The sequence below is a fragment of the Hyperolius riggenbachi genome, chromosome 2 (genome assembly GCF_040937935.1).
Source record: "Hyperolius riggenbachi isolate aHypRig1 chromosome 2, aHypRig1.pri, whole genome shotgun sequence".
NCBI lineage: Eukaryota > Metazoa > Chordata > Amphibia > Anura > Hyperoliidae > Hyperolius > Hyperolius riggenbachi.
In genome coordinates this window covers 532,973,174-532,995,802 of record NC_090647.1, presented here as the reverse complement: position 1 = coordinate 532,995,802, position 22,629 = coordinate 532,973,174, and the positions used below count along the sequence as shown (strand labels likewise).

At 44.4% G+C, this 22,629-nt stretch overlaps 1 protein-coding gene and 1 long non-coding RNA gene across 3 annotated transcripts in view; one reads left to right on the top strand and one right to left on the bottom strand.

Moving 5' to 3' along the window:
* The window catches only part of LOC137545057 (uncharacterized), a 174,944-nt gene that overhangs the window by 773 nt on the left and 151,542 nt on the right, over positions 1-22,629 (bottom strand). The window lies entirely within an intron of this gene.
* The window catches only part of LOC137545056 (uncharacterized protein C3orf38 homolog), a 60,836-nt gene that overhangs the window by 24,690 nt on the left and 13,517 nt on the right, over positions 1-22,629 (top strand). The window contains exons 3-4 of the mRNA XM_068266160.1: positions 20,301-20,438; positions 22,064-22,168. Coding sequence (XP_068122261.1) covers positions 20,301-20,438; positions 22,064-22,168 — 243 coding nt within the window. The remainder of the gene's footprint in view (positions 1-20,300; positions 20,439-22,063; positions 22,169-22,629) is intronic.

The following is a 22,629-nucleotide window of genomic DNA, read 5'->3' as shown; positions in this document are numbered from 1 at the left end:
AAAAAAAACTGCCCCTGGTCTACAGGTATTTTACGTGTATGACACGCCTCTTCAGGTCACATGGGGCGGCACCTGACACTCATCCCTCCTGCCTGTCCTATATACAGGTGTATGTGGCGTACCGCGAACTTAGGGAGGGGAGTTGACAATGTCGTTAAAATACACGAGAGCCAAAAAAAGGACATTCATATCAAAAAAGGCATTTGCATCATTCCTCTTATTCCAAAAACAAAGAAAAAAGAGGCCCTCTAGAAAAGCACCACTCAGCTGGTAATTAATCTGATCACAAATTAATCTATATTTATACACATTGAAAAAAGCCACAACATATAGTTCATCTGAGATACATGAAAAAAGGTAGGTAAATCAATTAACATATATACTCATATGCTTATACCGATCCAAAAAATAAAAACAGTTAAAAACACATATAATAGCACAGCCTCGCCATCTGATCCATATTGCACTTCCCCACATAGGTAATTCAATCAATTAATACATCTATCTCCACCCAGGGCTTTATTTAAAGCCCATGGGGTGGAGGAACCCGGGTTCAGTCTAAAGTGCAGTGCATAAACCTATAAACAAACACCATATTACATATGTTAAATTTACAAAACTTCATGTGATATCAACCTGATACTGAAGTGGAGCAACCTATAGATAAAGTGCAGAGTGCAATAGAGAGAAAAAACGTGCTGGAAAAGTTATATATACTTAGACCAGGTATGACTGAACGGGAGCGCAGGATAGCAAGGCAGGCAGAGGTTCCCCTCACAATAGATCCCACTAGAATATGCTAGGGTCAATATTTTATTGACCCTAGCACACACAGCATATGTACATAGGTGTGCGGATACCCTCTTTTGCTTTATCATTCCTCTTATTGAAACCCACGTTCCCCAAGGCTTCCGTGAGATCATAATGGCCTCTCCTTTTCTCTTACAGTGCAGCTCTTACAGTGATCACTACGATCCGCCAGCAATCATAGTGATCACGTGACCAGTAGCCATACGTGATGGCTCCTGGTCACTCAGGGGAGATCCTCTTTTGCAACAAACAATATAATACAAATGTAATAAAAAGTCCCAATATGGAATGTCTTTGATCTCTACTCCGATCTTCTTTGATTCCACCACCAGCAATCACCAATATGAAACGCACTCACCAGATACAGTGCGACCACTATTAGATTGGTCAGTCAGCGCACGTCTCCAGGGTGCCCCAGCACTTCAGGCCCCGGTTCCTTTGTATCTGTGTTTCCCTGTCCAGGCTCACTTGTCCTTATTCATATCCCTAGTGTCTCAAACAGAAGCCTCTCATAGCTTAATATTGTTTTAAAAACACTAAATCTTTATTAAAATATTGCACTCACATGTCACAGGGTCATAAATTCAGCATAGAGTTTTTTTACGGGCTCTCCCCCGTTGCCAAGCCGGGTTGGGTGCTGTTTCCGCGTTCTGGCGTTTCAGCCGCCTCTGTTGTCTTCCCAGTGCGTCCAATTCCCCGCTCGACTAGTTTCGTCACTCCCTCGTGACTCATCAGGAGCATGGGATTGGACGCTACACTGGGATATTTATGTTCGCCGCTGTATCCTATTGGGTATGGCTATTCAGTTCCTATTGGTCCTTAATCCGCCACTGCTGATTGGTTCCCGCCAGGCCTGTCTTTCCGTATAGCTCACTTCCGTTCCGCCTCCTCACCGCTATACACGGATTTCCGTGTTGTTTCCGTATTAATCTATAATAGAGCACTATGGCATTTCCGTATTAATTCGTACCAATAAATTTTCCGCCTTTTTTATATATGCAGAATCCCATGGGTTTCCGTATTCCATGCAGCATACCAATCACCAGCATGCGTTTCCGTATTTTTGATGCACATACCCCTATACCCATACATAGATCCTCCGTATCACGTCCGCATTCCTTCAGCCTCCAGGGGTGGGAGGAGAGAGCCCGTCCATACATCCCACATATCATAATCCCTTTTACAACCAATATCTTTACCATAAGTTCCATCTACATCCAAACCCTGCCAATGGTGATATTGCTGCCAGTACTATGGATTAAACACCTCCCCGCATATCATTAACCCCTCTTAACCCCTTAACTCCTTTAGTTGATTCCATACTTATCATCATTTATAGAACCTATAATAGCCCAATCCTGATATATTATATTATCTTATCTTTCCTTTATCCTAGGACACCAGACATATGCTACATGTTCATACCTTCAGTTATCTGCAATAAAACAATTTAGATCCAGCTCAACATTATGGCCCCCTGGTTTCATACAACCCATGCCATAGATCCACTTGGTTTCCCTCATCGATATCTGTCTCACTTTGTGGCATCTTCTCCAGCTGTATTTCATTTTTTCTAATCCACAGAAAAATAGATGTTTTGGGTCACAGTTATGGAACCTGCAAAAATGTTCTGACACACTATGTCCACTGAACCCCCTCTTAATATTTCTAATGTGTTCCTGCACTCTCTCCTTCATCTTTCTGGTGATCCTCCCTACATACTGTTTACCACAGCTACACCACAACAGGTACACCACTCCTACACTATTGCATGTGATGTTTTGCATAAGGCTGGAGGCTGAAGGAATGCGGACGTGATACGGAGGATCTATGTATGTGTATAGGGGTATGTGCACGAAAAATACGGAAAACGCATGCTGGTGATTGGTATGCTGCACGGAATACGGCAACCCATGGGATTCTGCATATATAAAAAAGGCGGAAAATGTATTGGTACGAATTAATACGGAAATGCCATAGTGCTCTATTATAGATTAATACGGAAACAACACGGAAATCCGTGTATAGCGGTGAGGAGGCGGAACGGAAGTGAGCTATACGGAAAGACAGGCCTGGCGGGAACCAATCAGCAGTGGCGGATTGGGGACCAATAGGAACTGAATAGCCATACCCAATAGGATACAGCGGCGAACATAAATATCCCAGTGTATCCCAGACATATATTGATCTCCAAAAGTATAGTAGGACCCTAAATATAAAGAAATATTTTTTGAGTAAAGAAGGACCCACAAATAGGATTAACCCAATAACTGAGTTTCAGCACACGGGCATGAGAAACAGATCAACATTTAACCCTCAGCAGCGGAAATTGTGTTGAGGTTTTTAAGAAACTAGTGGAGAGGGATTTAGAAAAAATGGTAGTGAAGAAAACGGAAAATGTAACGAAAATAGCAAGGGAAATGTTGGATAATAAAAAATTGGTGGTGAGACCTGCGGATAAAGGGGGAGGGGTGGTGGTGCTTAATCGGGATCAATATCGAATGGAATTGGACAGACTCGTGGGGGATAGAGAAACATACGATAGGTTAAAAGGGGATCCAACAAAATTATACAAAGAAGAGCTTAGGAAAATTTTGAGAAAGGGGTTAGACCTGGGGATACTGGATGATAAGGAATTTGAATATCTTATACCATCTGCGCCCAGGATACCCATAATTTATCAAGTGCCTAAGATCCACAAAAGCACCACTGCCCCCCCTGGACGTCCAATAATAAGTGGGATAGGTTCTATAACACACAGGTTGGGTAAATACCTGGATTTTTTCTTCCAGCCCTTGTCACAAGGACTGCCACAAGTGATAAAGGACACCAGACATATGCTGCAGATACTGGAAGGCGTAAGAGTTAATGACAATAGTACATTGATAACAGCAGATGTAGCAAGTCTGTATACTAATATACCGCACCAGCCAGCACTGGAGGCAGTGCGGTATTATATGGAGGTCACAGGAGACTTGGATCCAAAACAAGTTGAGTTTTTGTTGGAATTACTGATATTTGCACTGAAGCGGAATTATTTTTGGTACAGGGGGGGATTTTTTGTCCAGATTAGGGGATGTGCAATGGGGGCGGGGTTTGCACCATCACTAGCAAACATCTTTATGGGGAAATGGGAGGAGGATGTCTTAAGAAATTTCACCCGGGATAATAGGATCTCGGTGTGGAAAAGATTTATTGATAATTTATTTATTATTTGGGAAGGGGAAGATGAAGAGTTACACAAATTTATGGAATATTTGAATCACAATCAATTGAATATAACAAACATGAAAAAATACTGAGAATTGGCTCTTGGGTGCATGAAAAGGATAAAAAACTTTATTAATATGAATCACATATATCACGTATCATAGATATAAATATCCCATAGACCCAAAAAACCCAAAATAACCCAATAAAAGAACTCCTCACAAAAACCACCAACACCATAGGGGCTGCAGTCCCCTAGATGAAAATCAGAACCTGCACCGGATGATAGATGTGGTACCACTGTTGTTAATGAAGTTAAAGGGTCGTGCAGTTCAACCCCAACATGTAATGGGCAATGAAAAGCATACAGGTGCAAACAGAGCACGTTGATAATTGGCCTGGAACATAGAAAGGACACGAGAAGGCCAAACAATGTGTAATGCTGGCATCAATGAGCAAGGTTTGAAGCAGATGAATGGCCTATAGGCAAGCTGATGGCATGCAAATATGGTTGAAACAAACTGATGGCATGCAAAGCACATATATAGGCATGCAGTCCCTCAATCGCAGGGTGTAAGTTGGCATGCAGTCCCTCAATCACGGGGTGTAAGCTGATGTAAGGCAAAAGGTCTTCACAGAATATGGGCACATGTAATAGATGGTGAAAACAGTCCCCCAATCGCAGGGCATGTGCAACTAATCATGGCAAATGGATGCATAGAGCAATGTCCCTTTATAGTTACCAGGCTTGAGATGAAGCAGTCCGAAAAGCAATGTAGGTACAAGCTTGCAAATTCCTTGTACTGCCAGAAGGCTGACCCAAATAGTCCAAATGTTTGTATATGAAGGTTGGTCCAAATTGGTGCAGGTTCCAGAAGGTGTGGAGGAGAGGAGACGCTGTCAGGAAGAGCCTGACATGTTTCGCCGCACCTGGCGGCCTTATCAAAGGCAGACAGCGTTGGTATGTATATGGACGCCATAACGGCGTCCATAAATACTGAAGGCGGCTGCGCGGCCCATCCCACCACGCCCCCAGTCGCATACATCATCACCTCACGCCCACAAAGCAGTGGGCGTGCGGGCAGCCGACAATTGGAGCGCAGATGCGCTCCACCAACCGACATCACAGGACGGCGTCAAATGGCGCCGGCGGCTGACGTCGGTGAAAGGGCCGCCCAATGGGGACAATGGAGGAGTGGAGCGCAAGGTGGCCACAGACAGCGCCGCCGCACACAGCATGCAAAACGCATAAAAAATACATATGAAAGTAGAAATAAAAACAACAAACCCTCCCCCATCGCCTGAAATGGTAAGTGACAGGACGTGGGGAGCGGAAAAAGGAAGAAATACAAATCACTGAAATAAGGTAGTGTAATGTATAGATTCGCGCTATAGACATGGGAACACCATGAAATCAGGGACACCATCTCCAAAAACGCGGATCCTAACCAAACCCATAAATGTACATATACATAAGAGAGGCGGAGAGAGACCAGCCTATATAATAATGGCGTATTAACACCTACGTGGGAGTGATCAAACTCACCCGCACATATATAACAGGCCAAAAAATTACTAATTTTGCCACTCATGGGAAGAGAGCAATCCAACAGGAAAGGATCACGGGGCCACATGAGGGGGCCCTTCAGGATGTCACTCGGCGTGCACAGGAGCAAAAAAGCCAGGAGGGAAAAAGACAGAAAAATGTGATGGAAAGGGAAGGGAAGGAGGGAGAAAAATGGGGATGGGGAAACAGGAACACAAGGAGGAAAGAGAAGAAAGGGAAGGAGAGGAAAGGACGAAAAATAATAAAGAGGGGGGAGAGACAGGAAAGGGGAGAAAGAAAAAGAAAAGAGACACAGAATGGTAGAGCAAGAACAAAGTCACTCAAAACAGCTCCAGGTACTCAAAAAATGATCTTGACAAACTAGCTGGGCAAAAACACCCGATAATTAATACTGTCGTTTAAACCCTTGGGTTCAGTGGCCTTGAGATCGAAAATCCAGCGGGACTCTAGCTGTAAAAGGGCTTTATCGATGTCGCCACCTCTAGGGTGGGCATGGACCCTATCCAAGCCTATGAATCGAATAAAGCTAGGGTCCCCTCTATGCTCCAGATGAACATGTCTAGAAATTGGGGATTTAAAGTTGCAATTAGCAACATCCCCCACATGATTTTTAATCCTTTCCTTGAAAGCTCTTGATGTTTTTCCAACATAAAAACATCCACATCTGCAGTACAATAGGTAGATAACACCCACAGTATTGCAGTTAACAAAATGTCTTAATTGCCATTGTCGCCCATTGGGCAACGTTATAACCTTGCCTATTTGTAGGTAGCGACAATAGACACACCCTCCACAGCTGTAGGTTCCAGTAACTGTACAATGTTTCTGGGGGCCATTTTTGCCCCAGAAGTGGCTGGATGTTACAAAATTTCGCAGTGTCTTACTGCGTTTAAAAGCCACCTGTGGAAAAGGTGATATAAAGTCCCTTACCACTCTATCATTTGTCAACACATGCCAATGTCGGCGGAGTATCCTGTCAACCTCTCTGTTCTGATCGTTGTACCGGGTGATTAAACGTGTACTATTACTACTGGGGGTATCTTTACTATTTTTAGTTAAAAGTGCCGTGCGATCCGACATTTTCGCTCGTTTGTAGGCCTTTTTCAGCCAGCGATCCTTATAACCCCTCTCTCTGAAGCGAGAGCGTAATAGTTTGGCTTCTTTCTCAAAAGTAATTACATCACTGCAATTGCGACGTGCCCTTAGATATTGACCCATGGGAATCCCACGGATAGTATGAATGGGATGTGCACTATTGGCATGAAGATATGCATTAGATGCAGTAGGTTTACGATACAGATTGGTTGACAAGGAGCCATCCGGCCCAACACTGATCATGAGATCAAGGAATGCTAACGAATGTTCATTGCATTCCATCGTAAATTTCAAATTCCAGCTGTTATGATTCAATGTGGCCACAAAATCCCTTAGCAATTCCATGCCGCCTGTCCAAAACATGAGCACGTCGTCAATGTACCTGTGCCATGCAACAATGTGGCACAGGTACATGACGAGGGCATCATTGCCGAAAAGATGACGCTCCCAATCCCCCAGGTACAGGTTTGCCAGTGAGGGGGCACACGTAGTTCCCATCGCGGCCCCCTGCACCTGGAGGTAGTAGACGCCATCAAACACAAACACATTGTTCTGTAGAATAAATGTCAGAAGATTGAGAATGAATTGATTATGAGGCATCTCCCCAATCTCCATTTCTGAAAGGAATTTGCCTACCACTTCAACACCCCTCTCCTGTGGGATGCTGGAATAGAGGGCCTCCACATCCAGGGCCACCAACAACGAACCAACGGGCAGCTGCAGCCCCTCAAGGATACCCAAAAGGTGCAGTGTGTCACATACATATGAAGGTAATCGGTGGACATGTGGCTGTAAGTGCTTGTCCACATACACACTTATACGTTCGGTTAATGACCCATTGCCAGAGACAATGGGTCGTCCCGGCGGTCTATTAAAGTTCTTGTGTACCTTCGGTAGGGCGTAAAACGTAGGTGTGGTCGGACTCTCTACTTTGAGAGTAGACCCAACCTCCGCCGTAATAACGCCCTGGCCAATCGCGGTATCAATAAGATCGAACAGCATGCGCTGGTTGGTGATGACCCTAGATGCGGAAACCCTCCGGTACCACTCCTTGTTGTTGAGGATCTTCTGGCACATATAGACATATTGTTCTGTCCTCATGACCACCACGTTCCCTCCCTTATCCGAAGGTTTGATAATAATATGTTTATTGTCACGTAGCTCCATGAGTGCACAATGCTCCTCATCAGACAAATTCGGTGTTTGGTTATTAGTTATCCACAAATTACGGATGTCCCTCTCAACCAGCGAGACAAACGTGTGGACACTGGGACATAGGGAAAAGGGAGGGAACGAGGCAGACCTGGGCTTAAATTGTTGATTAATTTGTTCGCTCACAGTCCTGTTAGGGACAGTGAATCCAAAGAGGTCCTCTTCCACACCCTGATCAGTTTCCTCACTCAGCTTTACCAAATCCATTAACGCTCTATAGTCCTGATTGGACCAATCTTTCCAATCTGTAATAGCACCCCCCAATGGGGCATCATTTTTTCTTTTGTGCAGGGTTCTCAATGTCAGATTACGGCCAAACAAGTGTAGATCCTTCACAAATTCAAACCTATCCAGATTATTATTGGGGCAATAGCCAAGACCTTTACCCAGAAGGTCTATGGCGCCCTGAGATAAATCATAACCTGAAATGTTAATCACCTGCAAATTGCCCGAGGGCATGGATAGGGTCTGAAGTGAAGGGCACACTACGTCTGCACATTCCGTTCCTCGTCCTCTCCTAAAAAACCAACAGAGGAGGGTTGAGAACCAGATGGCCCACATGCCCCCAAATCCGATTCACTATCTTCCCCTTGAGAATCTGTGGCACTTGTAAGGTATTTATTAATTGGGCCTACCTGTTTATTTTTCTTTTCGATTTGTTTCTCTCTCTTTTTCTTACTATCCTTGTCTTTAATGGTTTTAGGTAAGTATTTGCCCCCAACTGATCTTGTTACCGGGCGGTGCGGAATATCAGGATGTAAATCAGTGGAGGACACCGAACTCTTGTCAGTGCCCCCAACTGAGGAATCGGAATCTTCAACAGCACTAGAGCTAATAGGAGCCTCCGCAGGTGCCTGTGGTGATGGCTTTTTAGGAGGATTTCTATGTGGTGGAGGTTTTTTACCTTTAGGAGGTAGTTTGTCCCACCTGTAGGCGTGGCCAAACTTATACGCGGCCTTATCCCGCTCAAATTTATTATCCTTTCTGGTTACAATTTCCTTATTATATTTCGCGATGTGAATTTTTAAGTTGTTGTTCCTTGTAATATATAGGGGGTGTTCCTTCACACCCTGAAGGGACTCCAAAATCGCATTAATTTTTCTCTCAATGTCAACTAGATCCACCTCCTCAAGCTCCTGCATCAGCTCCAGACTCATCCTAGAGCATTTTTCAAAATTGTCTTCCCATCTGGATTTAAAACCATCAGGCAGATTTTTCTTAAAAGGAAAAATCTGAATGCGTAACCACAGGGGGACCTTGTTCTCGGACAAGTAATTCTTGTTAAATTTAATATTCCACCATGTTCGGCTTTTTTGTTCATAAAGCTTCTCCAGTTTCCTGAAGCCTGAATTGATCAACTGTACGGCCCCCCTAGCCCCTCTCTTCCGTGCACATTCCTCCCCAACCTGTTGCACAATCTCATCCCACTGTAGCATGGCCAAAAATGTAGGAACCGGTCAAAAAAGCTCACTCTCCACCTCTCAATGAAATCCCCTTGATCGCATACCCAGGGGCTAAGACCCCACTATCAAATATGTAAAAAATGCCTCAAAGCTGTAGGGCAGCGTCAATTGGGAAAATAATGATCTCTACCCTAAAGTAGAAGTAGTAGTAACATAGTATATAAACATAAATATATATCCCTATCATGCACATGCCAACATAACTAAATATCAAACATGAAAAAATACTGAGAATTGGCTCTTGGGTGCATGAAAAGGATAAAAAACTTTATTAATATGAATCACATATATCACGTATCATAGATATAAATATCCCATAGACCCAAAAAACCCAAAATAACCCAATAAAAGAACTCCTCACAAAAACCACCAACACCATAGGGGCTGCAGTCCCCTAGATGAAAATCAGAACCTGCACCGGATGATAGATGTGGTACCACTGTTGTTAATGAAGTTAAAGGGTCGTGCAGTTCAACCCCAACATGTAATGGGCAATGAAAAGCATACAGGTGCAAACAGAGCACGTTGATAATTGGCCTGGAACATAGAAAGGACACGAGAAGGCCAAACAATGTGTAATGCTGGCATCAATGAGCAAGGTTTGAAGCAGATGAATGGCCTATAGGCAAGCTGATGGCATGCAAATATGGTTGAAACAAACTGATGGCATGCAAAGCACATATATAGGCATGCAGTCCCTCAATCGCAGGGTGTAAGTTGGCATGCAGTCCCTCAATCACGGGGTGTAAGCTGATGTAAGGCAAAAGGTCTTCACAGAATATGGGCACATGTAATAGATGGTGAAAACAGTCCCCCAATCGCAGGGCATGTGCAACTAATCATGGCAAATGGATGCATAGAGCAATGTCCCTTTATAGTTACCAGGCTTGAGATGAAGCAGTCCGAAAAGCAATGTAGGTACAAGCTTGCAAATTCCTTGTACTGCCAGAAGGCTGACCCAAATAGTCCAAATGTTTGTATATGAAGGTTGGTCCAAATTGGTGCAGGTTCCAGAAGGTGTGGAGGAGAGGAGACGCTGTCAGGAAGAGCCTGACATGTTTCGCCGCACCTGGCGGCCTTATCAAAGGCAGACAGCGTTGGTATGTATATGGACGCCATAACGGCGTCCATAAATACTGAAGGCGGCTGCGCGGCCCATCCCACCACGCCCCCAGTCGCATACATCATCACCTCACGCCCACAAAGCAGTGGGCGTGCGGGCAGCCGACAATTGGAGCGCAGATGCGCTCCACCAACCGACATCACAGGACGGCGTCAAATGGCGCCGGCGGCTGACGTCGGTGAAAGGGCCGCCCAATGGGGACAATGGAGGAGTGGAGCGCAAGGTGGCCACAGACAGCGCCGCCGCACACAGCATGCAAAACGCATAAAAAATACATATGAAAGTAGAAATAAAAACAACAAACCCTCCCCCATCGCCTGAAATGGTAAGTGACAGGACGTGGGGAGCGGAAAAAGGAAGAAATACAAATCACTGAAATAAGGTAGTGTAATGTATAGATTCGCGCTATAGACATGGGAACACCATGAAATCAGGGACACCATCTCCAAAAACGCGGATCCTAACCAAACCCATAAATGTACATATACATAAGAGAGGCGGAGAGAGACCAGCCTATATAATAATGGCGTATTAACACCTACGTGGGAGTGATCAAACTCACCCGCACATATATAACAGGCCAAAAAATTACTAATTTTGCCACTCATGGGAAGAGAGCAATCCAACAGGAAAGGATCACGGGGCCACATGAGGGGGCCCTTCAGGATGTCACTCGGCGTGCACAGGAGCAAAAAAGCCAGGAGGGAAAAAGACAGAAAAATGTGATGGAAAGGGAAGGGAAGGAGGGAGAAAAATGGGGATGGGGAAACAGGAACACAAGGAGGAAAGAGAAGAAAGGGAAGGAGAGGAAAGGACGAAAAATAATAAAGAGGGGGGAGAGACAGGAAAGGGGAGAAAGAAAAAGAAAAGAGACACAGAATGGTAGAGCAAGAACAAAGTCACTCAAAACAGCTCCAGGTACTCAAAAAATGATCTTGACAAACTAGCTGGGCAAAAACACCCGATAATTAATACTGTCGTTTAAACCCTTGGGTTCAGTGGCCTTGAGATCGAAAATCCAGCGGGACTCTAGCTGTAAAAGGGCTTTATCGATGTCGCCACCTCTAGGGTGGGCATGGACCCTATCCAAGCCTATGAATCGAATAAAGCTAGGGTCCCCTCTATGCTCCAGATGAACATGTCTAGAAATTGGGGATTTAAAGTTGCAATTAGCAACATCCCCCACATGATTTTTAATCCTTTCCTTGAAAGCTCTTGATGTTTTTCCAACATAAAAACATCCACATCTGCAGTACAATAGGTAGATAACACCCACAGTATTGCAGTTAACAAAATGTCTTAATTGCCATTGTCGCCCATTGGGCAACGTTATAACCTTGCCTATTTGTAGGTAGCGACAATAGACACACCCTCCACAGCTGTAGGTTCCAGTAACTGTACAATGTTTCTGGGGGCCATTTTTGCCCCAGAAGTGGCTGGATGTTACAAAATTTCGCAGTGTCTTACTGCGTTTAAAAGCCACCTGTGGAAAAGGTGATATAAAGTCCCTTACCACTCTATCATTTGTCAACACATGCCAATGTCGGCGGAGTATCCTGTCAACCTCTCTGTTCTGATCGTTGTACCGGGTGATTAAACGTGTACTATTACTACTGGGGGTATCTTTACTATTTTTAGTTAAAAGTGCCGTGCGATCCGACATTTTCGCTCGTTTGTAGGCCTTTTTCAGCCAGCGATCCTTATAACCCCTCTCTCTGAAGCGAGAGCGTAATAGTTTGGCTTCTTTCTCAAAAGTAATTACATCACTGCAATTGCGACGTGCCCTTAGATATTGACCCATGGGAATCCCACGGATAGTATGAATGGGATGTGCACTATTGGCATGAAGATATGCATTAGATGCAGTAGGTTTACGATACAGATTGGTTGACAAGGAGCCATCCGGCCCAACACTGATCATGAGATCAAGGAATGCTAACGAATGTTCATTGCATTCCATCGTAAATTTCAAATTCCAGCTGTTATGATTCAATGTGGCCACAAAATCCCTTAGCAATTCCATGCCGCCTGTCCAAAACATGAGCACGTCGTCAATGTACCTGTGCCATGCAACAATGTGGCACAGGTACATGACGAGGGCATCATTGCCGAAAAGATGACGCTCCCAATCCCCCAGGTACAGGTTTGCCAGTGAGGGGGCACACGTAGTTCCCATCGCGGCCCCCTGCACCTGGAGGTAGTAGACGCCATCAAACACAAACACATTGTTCTGTAGAATAAATGTCAGAAGATTGAGAATGAATTGATTATGAGGCATCTCCCCAATCTCCATTTCTGAAAGGAATTTGCCTACCACTTCAACACCCCTCTCCTGTGGGATGCTGGAATAGAGGGCCTCCACATCCAGGGCCACCAACAACGAACCAACGGGCAGCTGCAGCCCCTCAAGGATACCCAAAAGGTGCAGTGTGTCACGTACATATGAAGGTAATCGGTGGACATGTGGCTGTAAGTGCTTGTCCACATACACACTTATACGTTCGGTTAATGACCCATTGCCAGAGACAATGGGTCGTCCCGGCGGTCTATTAAAGTTCTTGTGTACCTTCGGTAGGGCGTAAAACGTAGGTGTGGTCGGACTCTCTACTTTGAGAGTAGACCCAACCTCCGCCGTAATAACGCCCTGGCCAATCGCGGTATCAATAAGATCGAACAGCATGCGCTGGTTGGTGATGACCCTAGATGCGGAAACCCTCCGGTACCACTCCTTGTTGTTGAGGATCTTCTGGCACATATAGACATATTGTTCTGTCCTCATGACCACCACGTTCCCTCCCTTATCCGAAGGTTTGATAATAATATGTTTATTGTCACGTAGCTCCATGAGTGCACAATGCTCCTCATCAGACAAATTCGGTGTTTGGTTATTAGTTATCCACAAATTACGGATGTCCCTCTCAACCAGCGAGACAAACGTGTGGACACTGGGACATAGGGAAAAGGGAGGGAACGAGGCAGACCTGGGCTTAAATTGTTGATTAATTTGTTCGCTCACAGTCCTGTTAGGGACAGTGAATCCAAAGAGGTCCTCTTCCACACCCTGATCAGTTTCCTCACTCAGCTTTACCAAATCCATTAACGCTCTATAGTCCTGATTGGACCAATCTTTCCAATCTGTAATAGCACCCCCCAATGGGGCATCATTTTTTCTTTTGTGCAGGGTTCTCAATGTCAGATTACGGCCAAACAAGTGTAGATCCTTCACAAATTCAAACCTATCCAGATTATTATTGGGGCAATAGCCAAGACCTTTACCCAGAAGGTCTATGGCGCCCTGAGATAAATCATAACCTGAAATGTTAATCACCTGCAAATTGCCCGAGGGCATGGATAGGGTCTGAAGTGAAGGGCACACTACGTCTGCACATTCCGTTCCTCGTCCTCTCCTAAAAAACCAACAGAGGAGGGTTGAGAACCAGATGGCCCACATGCCCCCAAATCCGATTCACTATCTTCCCCTTGAGAATCTGTGGCACTTGTAAGGTATTTATTAATTGGGCCTACCTGTTTATTTTTCTTTTCGATTTGTTTCTCTCTCTTTTTCTTACTATCCTTGTCTTTAATGGTTTTAGGTAAGTATTTGCCCCCAACTGATCTTGTTACCGGGCGGTGCGGAATATCAGGATGTAAATCAGTGGAGGACACCGAACTCTTGTCAGTGCCCCCAACTGAGGAATCGGAATCTTCAACAGCACTAGAGCTAATAGGAGCCTCCGCAGGTGCCTGTGGTGATGGCTTTTTAGGAGGATTTCTATGTGGTGGAGGTTTTTTACCTTTAGGAGGTAGTTTGTCCCACCTGTAGGCGTGGCCAAACTTATACGCGGCCTTATCCCGCTCAAATTTATTATCCTTTCTGGTTACAATTTCCTTATTATATTTCGCGATGTGAATTTTTAAGTTGTTGTTCCTTGTAATATATAGGGGGTGTTCCTTCACACCCTGAAGGGACTCCAAAATCGCATTAATTTTTCTCTCAATGTCAACTAGATCCACCTCCTCAAGCTCCTGCATCAGCTCCAGACTCACCCTAGAGCATTTTTCAAAATTGTCTTCCCATCTGGATTTAAAACCATCAGGCAGATTTTTCTTAAAAGGAAAAATCTGAATGCGTAACCACAGGGGGACCTTGTTCTCGGACAAGTAATTCTTGTTAAATTTAATATTCCACCATGTTCGGCTTTTTTGTTCATAAAGCTTCTCCAGTTTCCTGAAGCCTGAATTGATCAACTGTACGGCCCCCCTAGCCCCTCTCTCCCGTGCACATTCCTCCCCAACCTGTTGCACAATCTCATCCCACTGTAGCATGGCCAAAAATGTAGGAACCGGTCAAAAAAGCTCACTCTCCACCTCTCAATGAAATCCCCTTGATCGCATACCCAGGGGCTAAGACCCCACTATCAAATATGTAAAAAATGCCTCAAAGCTGTAGGGCAGCGTCAATTGGGAAAATAATGATCTCTACCCTAAAGTAGAAGTAGTAGTAACATAGTATATAAACATAAATATATATCCCTATCATGCACATGCCAACATAACTAAATATCAAACATGAAAAAATACTGAGAATTGGCTCTTGGGTGCATGAAAAGGATAAAAAACTTTATTAATATGAATCACATATATCACGTATCATAGATATAAATATCCCATAGACCCAAAAAACCCAAAATAACCCAATAAAAGAACTCCTCACAAAAACCACCAACACCATAGGGGCTGCAGTCCCCTAGATGAAAATCAGAACCTGCACCGGATGATAGATGTGGTACCACTGTTGTTAATGAAGTTAAAGGGTCGTGCAGTTCAACCCCAACATGTAATGGGCAATGAAAAGCATACAGGTGCAAACAGAGCACGTTGATAATTGGCCTGGAACATAGAAAGGACACGAGAAGGCCAAACAATGTGTAATGCTGGCATCAATGAGCAAGGTTTGAAGCAGATGAATGGCCTATAGGCAAGCTGATGGCATGCAAATATGGTTGAAACAAACTGATGGCATGCAAAGCACATATATAGGCATGCAGTCCCTCAATTGCAGGGTGTAAGTTGGCATGCAGTCCCTCAATCACGGGGTGTAAGCTGATGTAAGGCAAAAGGTCTTCACAGAATATGGGCACATGTAATAGATGGTGAAAACAGTCCCCCAATCGCAGGGCATGTGCAACTAATCATGGCAAATGGATGCATAGAGCAATGTCCCTTTATAGTTACCAGGCTTGAGATGAAGCAGTCCGAAAAGCAATGTAGGTACAAGCTTGCAAATTCCTTGTACTGCCAGAAGGCTGACCCAAATAGTCCAAATGTTTGTATATGAAGGTTGGTCCAAATTGGTGCAGGTTCCAGAAGGTGTGGAGGAGAGGAGACGCTGTCAGGAAGAGCCTGACATGTTTCGCCGCACCTGGCGGCCTTATCAAAGGCAGACAGCGTTGGTATGTATATGGACGCCATAACGGCGTCCATAAATACTGAAGGCGGCTGCGCGGCCCATCCCACCACGCCCCCAGTCGCATACATCATCACCTCACGCCCACAAAGCAGTGGGCGTGCGGGCAGCCGACAATTGGAGCGCAGATGCGCTCCACCAACCGACATCACAGGACGGCGTCAAATGGCGCCGGCGGCTGACGTCGGTGAAAGGGCCGCCCAATGGGGACAATGGAGGAGTGGAGCGCAAGGTGGCCACAGACAGCGCCGCCGCACACAGCATGCAAAACGCATAAAAAATACATATGAAAGTAGAAATAAAAACAACAAACCCTCCCCCATCGCCTGAAATGGTAAGTGACAGGACGTGGGGAGCGGAAAAAGGAAGAAATACAAATCACTGAAATAAGGTAGTGTAATGTATAGATTCGCGCTATAGACATGGGAACACCATGAAATCAGGGACACCATCTCCAAAAACGCGGATCCTAACCAAACCCATAAATGTACATATACATAAGAGAGGCGGAGAGAGACCAGCCTATATAATAATGGCGTATTAACACCTACGTGGGAGTGATCAAACTCACCCGCACATATATAACAGGCCAAAAAATTACTAATTTTGCCACTCATGGGAAGAGAGCAATCCAACAGGAAAGGATCACGGGGCCACATGAGGGGGCCCTTCAGGATGTCACTCGGCGTGCACAGGAGCAAAAAAGCCAGGAGGGAAAAAGACAGAAAAATGTGATGGAAAGGGAAGGGAAGGAGGGAGAAAAATGGGGATGGGGAAACAGGAACACAAGGAGGAAAGAGAAGAAAGGGAAGGAGAGGAAAGGACGAAAAATAATAAAGAGGGGGGAGAGACAGGAAAGGGGAGAAAGAAAAAGAAAAGAGACACAGAATGGTAGAGCAAGAACAAAGTCACTCAAAACAGCTCCAGGTACTCAAAAAATGATCTTGACAAACTAGCTGGGCAAAAACACCCGATAATTAATACTGTCGTTTAAACCCTTGGGTTCAGTGGCCTTGAGATCGAAAATCCAGCGGGACTCTAGCTGTAAAAGGGCTTTATCGATGTCGCCACCTCTAGGGTGGGCATGGACCCTATCCAAGCCTATGAATCTAATAAAGCTAGGGTCCCCTCTATGCTCCAGATGAACATGTCTAGAAATTGGGGATTTAAAGTTGCAATTAGCAACATCCCCCACATGATTTTTAATCCTTTCCTTGAAAGCTCTTGATGGGCTCACAATGGAAAGTAACAGGAGGAAAATACACTTTTTGGATATAGAAATTTAAAAAAATGGGGAGGGACTTATCACAAGAACATTTTTCAAAAGCACAGATAGGAATGGGTATCTGTCACTCAAGAGTTGTCACCACCCTCAGTGGTTGAGAGCAGTACCCAGGGGACAATTCACCCGCATAAGAAGGAATTGCACTAAGTTGGAGGATTACATGGAACAATCACAAAAATTGGTGGAGAGGTTTACGGAAAAGGGGTACACAGAAGAGGAATTATATAAAGAAGTCATAGAAATAGGTCACAAAGATAGAGACACTTTGATTAGGGGAGGGAGGGTATATGGGAATAGGGGGGAGGGGATTCCATTTATAACTGAGTTCTCCATCCAACATAAACAGATAGAACACATCTTTAGGAAACATTGGGAAGTGTTACAACAGGATAGAGTATTGAAAGGTGCCTTGACAGAATATCCAAAGTTCATATATAGAAAGGCCCCCAATTTGAAGCAGTTACTGGCTCCTAGTCTAGTGGAGGGCCTCGCAAAAGAGATTCTGCCATTCTGGAACCAGAATGGTTTTTTTTCCGTGTAGGGGATGCAAGGCGTGTGAGGAGGGAAATGGTGTTAGGAAGATGGAGGTCTCCTCATTCAGCAATGGGAGGGAATTTAAAATTATGCAAAACATCACATGCAATAGTGTAGGAGTGGTGTACCTGTTGTGGTGTAGCTGTGGTAAACAGTATGTAGGGAGGACCACCAGAAAGATGAAGGAGAGAGTGCAGGAACACATTAGAAATATTAAGAGGGGGTTCAGTGGACATAGTGTGTCAGAACACTTTTGCAGGTTCCATAACTGTGACCCAAAACATCTATTTTTCTGTGGATTAGAAAAAATGAAATACAGCTGGAGAAGATGCCACAAAGTGAGACAGATATCGATGAGAGAAACCAAGTGGATCTATGGCATGGGTTGTATGAAACCAGGGGGCCATAATGTTGAGCTGGATCTAAATTGTTTTATTGCAGATAACTGAAGGTATGAACATGTAGCATATGTCTGGTGTCCTAGGATAAAGGAAAGATAATATAATATAATATATCAGGATTGGGCTATTATAGGTTCTATAAATGATGATAAGTATGGGATCAACTAAAGGAGTTAAGGGGTTAAGAGGGGTTAATGATATGCGGGGAGGTGTTTAATCCATAGTACTGGCAGCAATATTACCATTGGCAGGGTTTGGATGTAGATGGAACTTATGGTAAAGATATTGGTTGTAAAAGGGATTATGATATGTGGGATGTATGGACGGGCTCTCTCCCCCCACCCCTGGAGGCTGAAGGAATGCGGACGTGATACGGAGGATCTATGTATGTGTATAGGGGTATGTGCACGAAAAATACGGAAAACGCATGCTGGTGATTGGTATGCTGCACGGAATACGGAAACTTATGGGATTCTGCATATATAAAAAAGGCGGAAAATGTATTGGTACGAATTAATACGGAAATGCCATAGTGCTCTATTATAGATTAATACGGAAACAACACGGAAATCCGTGTATAGCGGCGAGGAGGCGGAACGGAAGTGAGCTATACGGAAAGACAGGCCTGGCGGGAACCAATCAGCAGTGGCGGATTGGGGACCAATAGGAACTGAATAGCCATACCCAATAGGATACAGCGGCGAACATAAATATCCCAGTGTAGCGTCCAATCCCCATGCTCCTGATGAGTCACGAGGGAGTGACTAAACTAGTCGAGCGGGGAATTGGACGCACTGGGAAGACAACAGAGGCGGCTGAAACGCCAGAACGCGGAAACAGCACCCAACCCGGCTTGGCAACGGGGGAGAGCCCGTAAAAAAACTCTATGCTGAATTTATGACCCTGTGACATGTGAGTGCAATATTTTAATAAAGTTTTAGTGTTTTTAAAACAATATTATGCTATGAGAGGCTTCTGTTTGAGACACTAGGGATATGAATAAGGACAAGTGAGCCTGGACAGGGAAACACAGATACAAAGGAACCGGGGCCTGAAGTGCTGGGGCACCCTGGAGACGTGCGCTGACTGACCAATCTAAGGGCTGGTTCAGACGGACGTTTGCAGAGCGTTTACAGCCAGCGTTCAGGGCTTGGTGTTAAACGCTCCCATTCAAGTGAATGGGAGCGTTTGTACCAAGCTTTCAAGCGCGTTTACACAAACGCGGCGTTTGGGTCCCGATTTTCTCTGGCGTTCAAGGAGCCCCTGGAAGCTACATGTAGCTTCCAGGGGAGGTTAACCGCGACGGCTAATGTCCCCCTAGGGGAAGAAAAAACGCGACCGCATCCAAACGCACGCGAACGCTGCTGAACGCGACGCCAGCAAACGCAACGCCTCCAAACGTCCGTCTGAACCAGCCCTAATAGTGGTCGCACTGTATCTGGTGAGTGCGTTTCATATTGGTGATTGCTGGTGGTGGAATCAAAGAAGATCGGAGTAGAGATCAAAGACATTCCATATTTGGACTTTTTATTACATTTGTATTATATTGTTTGTTGCAAAAGAGGATGTGCGCTGAACTTTAAATTGTAGGTGGTTAATGGAGTATTGCTGTACTCAAGTTTGAGCGCACTCTGGGGATAGTGGGAGACATTGGTGTTTAATAACCAGTGCGCTTTGAACATTTCATATATCACTCAGGGGAGATGTCAGCTGTCATATGGCAGCTTAATCTTCCCTCTTGGGTGAGCATGATCACATTGTGAGCGGTAACGGCAGGCGGCTTAAATCCTACGCCGCATCAGCATAGGGCAACCACAAGTGCGGCGTAGGATCTACATGCGGTGGTCCCCAAAGGGTTACATTAATAAGTGTCTAATTTTTAAGTGTTAAAATGATGAAAATCTACTGATGATAGAGAGGACCAGTGTGGTTTGAATGATAAAACTACATCTTTTGATTCTGAATTCTTTGTGATATGCATGGCAAGGGGTGTGGTGAGGGGCGTGGTTAGAGGTGTGGTGGGGTGTGTCCAAAAGTATCCTTCTTATCTCAAAAGTAGGTAGATATGTGATAACTTGTTTATGTTCAAACATCCTTCATCAATAACATATGTCATTTCTTCTGGTTTTACAGGGCGGTGCCACAACGGCAGTACGATCTGTTACAGTGAAGTCCTCACCTACCTCAGCACAGCGACAACAGGAAATCTTTGAGACTGATCTGGGCCAAATTTATGTTCAGATCAATAACATGTCACTGAATGATTCTAAGGTGAGTCTACCTTACCACAGGCTTGTAAAATATTTTAGGTGAAATGGATAACTACATTAAGCTGTAATTCCTTATCAGTGTGGGGTGCTGTAATCCCACTGGGACTGGAGAAAAACAGTCAGTTGCATAGCTGAATATTAAAGAGAACCTGAACTGAAAATTAACAAAAAAGTCAAAATAAACATAAATACGTCATACTTACCTCCTGTGTAGTCTACTCATCAATCTCTTTCTCCTCTCCTGAGTCCTGTTTGTCCACTGTGATCAATGGAATTCTCTGTACTCCATTTTGAAAATGGCCATTACCCCATAACAGCTGTTAAACTGTAATATCTCCCACTTAAGCCATAGGAGAACATGGACATTACCTTGCACATTCAGTTGTAACTGACAGCTGCTGATATATAACTGACAGCAACTGGTATATTTCAGTTCTGACAAAATATTGTCAGAACTGAAAGGGGTCACTGTAAGAAGAAAATGGTGAGCTTCTGAGAGGAACTGACGGCGAGGCAAATATGTAATATTCATTTGCAGCTACATCATGTATTTGTTTTAAATAATTTTACTCATTTCAGGTTCCCTTTAACTCTTTCAGGCAGAGAAAAAAGAAAAGCAACACAGCATATTTATCTATTATATGCAACCAGCATTTTTTTTTTACTAGACCAGCATTCGAAGGGTTACACACAGATCTTGAAAATTCAGTGTAGTGAAATGTGGACCCATCCAAACTTTAGATTATGTTATCTTGTGTTTACTTAAATGTATCAAGTGAGGAATGTGACACATTCTCTGACTGAGGAGAAGCTGCTGGAGACATAGAGACACTGGAAGCATGTCTGCCTGCAATACAGCAATGAATAAAACCAGTTATTAATAAAATGCAAAGTCAGCTCACAAAGCAAAAAAATGTACTTTTGGGAACCTATAACTTCTAAATGAATAATAATACTAATGCACAAATGCAAATATGATAACCGTATGGCATATAAAAAGTAGGAAAACATGTTTTTATTGAATATTATGTCAGGGTTTTAAACCATTTTAAAGGGCACCTAACCTTAGACAAAACTACCTAAGGTAAGCACAGAGGTATGTTCATGCTGGATTCACTTACCTGTTGTCTGTTCCTCACTTCATTCTCCCCGGTCCCGGAATCACTGCTTGAAAAATGTGACTTTCAGCTCAAGTTGAACTTTCATAGAGGAAGAGGCGGGCTTGCTGTGATGCTCCATCCTATCACCCTCCCATTACCACATCTTCTCCACCTTAAGGGGGAGTGAATAAGGCAGGTAAGAGGAGGGATTAGGAGGGTGACAGGCGGGAACTTTGCATCAAGCCTCTTCCTTTCTGAAAATCTGACTTTAGCCACAAGTACATTTTTTCAAGGAATGATTACGAGGAACGAGGAAAATAACGGCTTATACAAACAGGTATGTGGATCCAGCATACAAATACATCTGTACTTACCTTAGGTAGCTGTGTCTTGGGTCAGGTATCCTTTAAATAAAGAAAATCAATTACAAAAATAAAATGCACATTGATAATAATTTCATATAAAAGCATAAAAAACCTAGAAAAATTTTCATATTTCCTTTACTTCTGTGCCTTTTTTGTCCTAGACTCAATCACAAGGCCTCAGCTATACATCCGCAACCAGACCAAAAACATCACCTTCAAAACCTCAGTCCACCACAGTGTCAGTTACAGTGTCAGTGTCAGTCTCTGTAAGTATCTGTATACTGAAAACTTTCCTCTTCATCCAATCTCTTATGTTGCTTTCGGGGGGAAATCAACATAGACGCACTGCTGTGAGAGACTTGTGACATCACATGCACAGAGGAGAGGGGGCCGGCGGGGACTAATGAAGGAAGCGGCCACCAGCTCATAAGGTAATAGGAGCGGGCGGCCGCTGGGGGAGAGGGGGGGTAAGCAGTGGCTGCGGGGGGAAGGGGGCGAGGCAGGCGGAAATGCCACTCCAGGGCCCATGATGCCACCTGACACAATTGCATCAGTTGGCGCCATGGGCCAACCGCTCCTGGTGCACAGACACCGGAAAGCCACTATGAGCTCCAGGAGGGTTAGAAGACGGCTCTGGACACTCGGTGAGTATATTTTGCCCTCCAAAGCTCCAGCGAAATCACCAAAATCATATTCCCCGTTATCCCCTCAGGCATGCTGGTTAGTT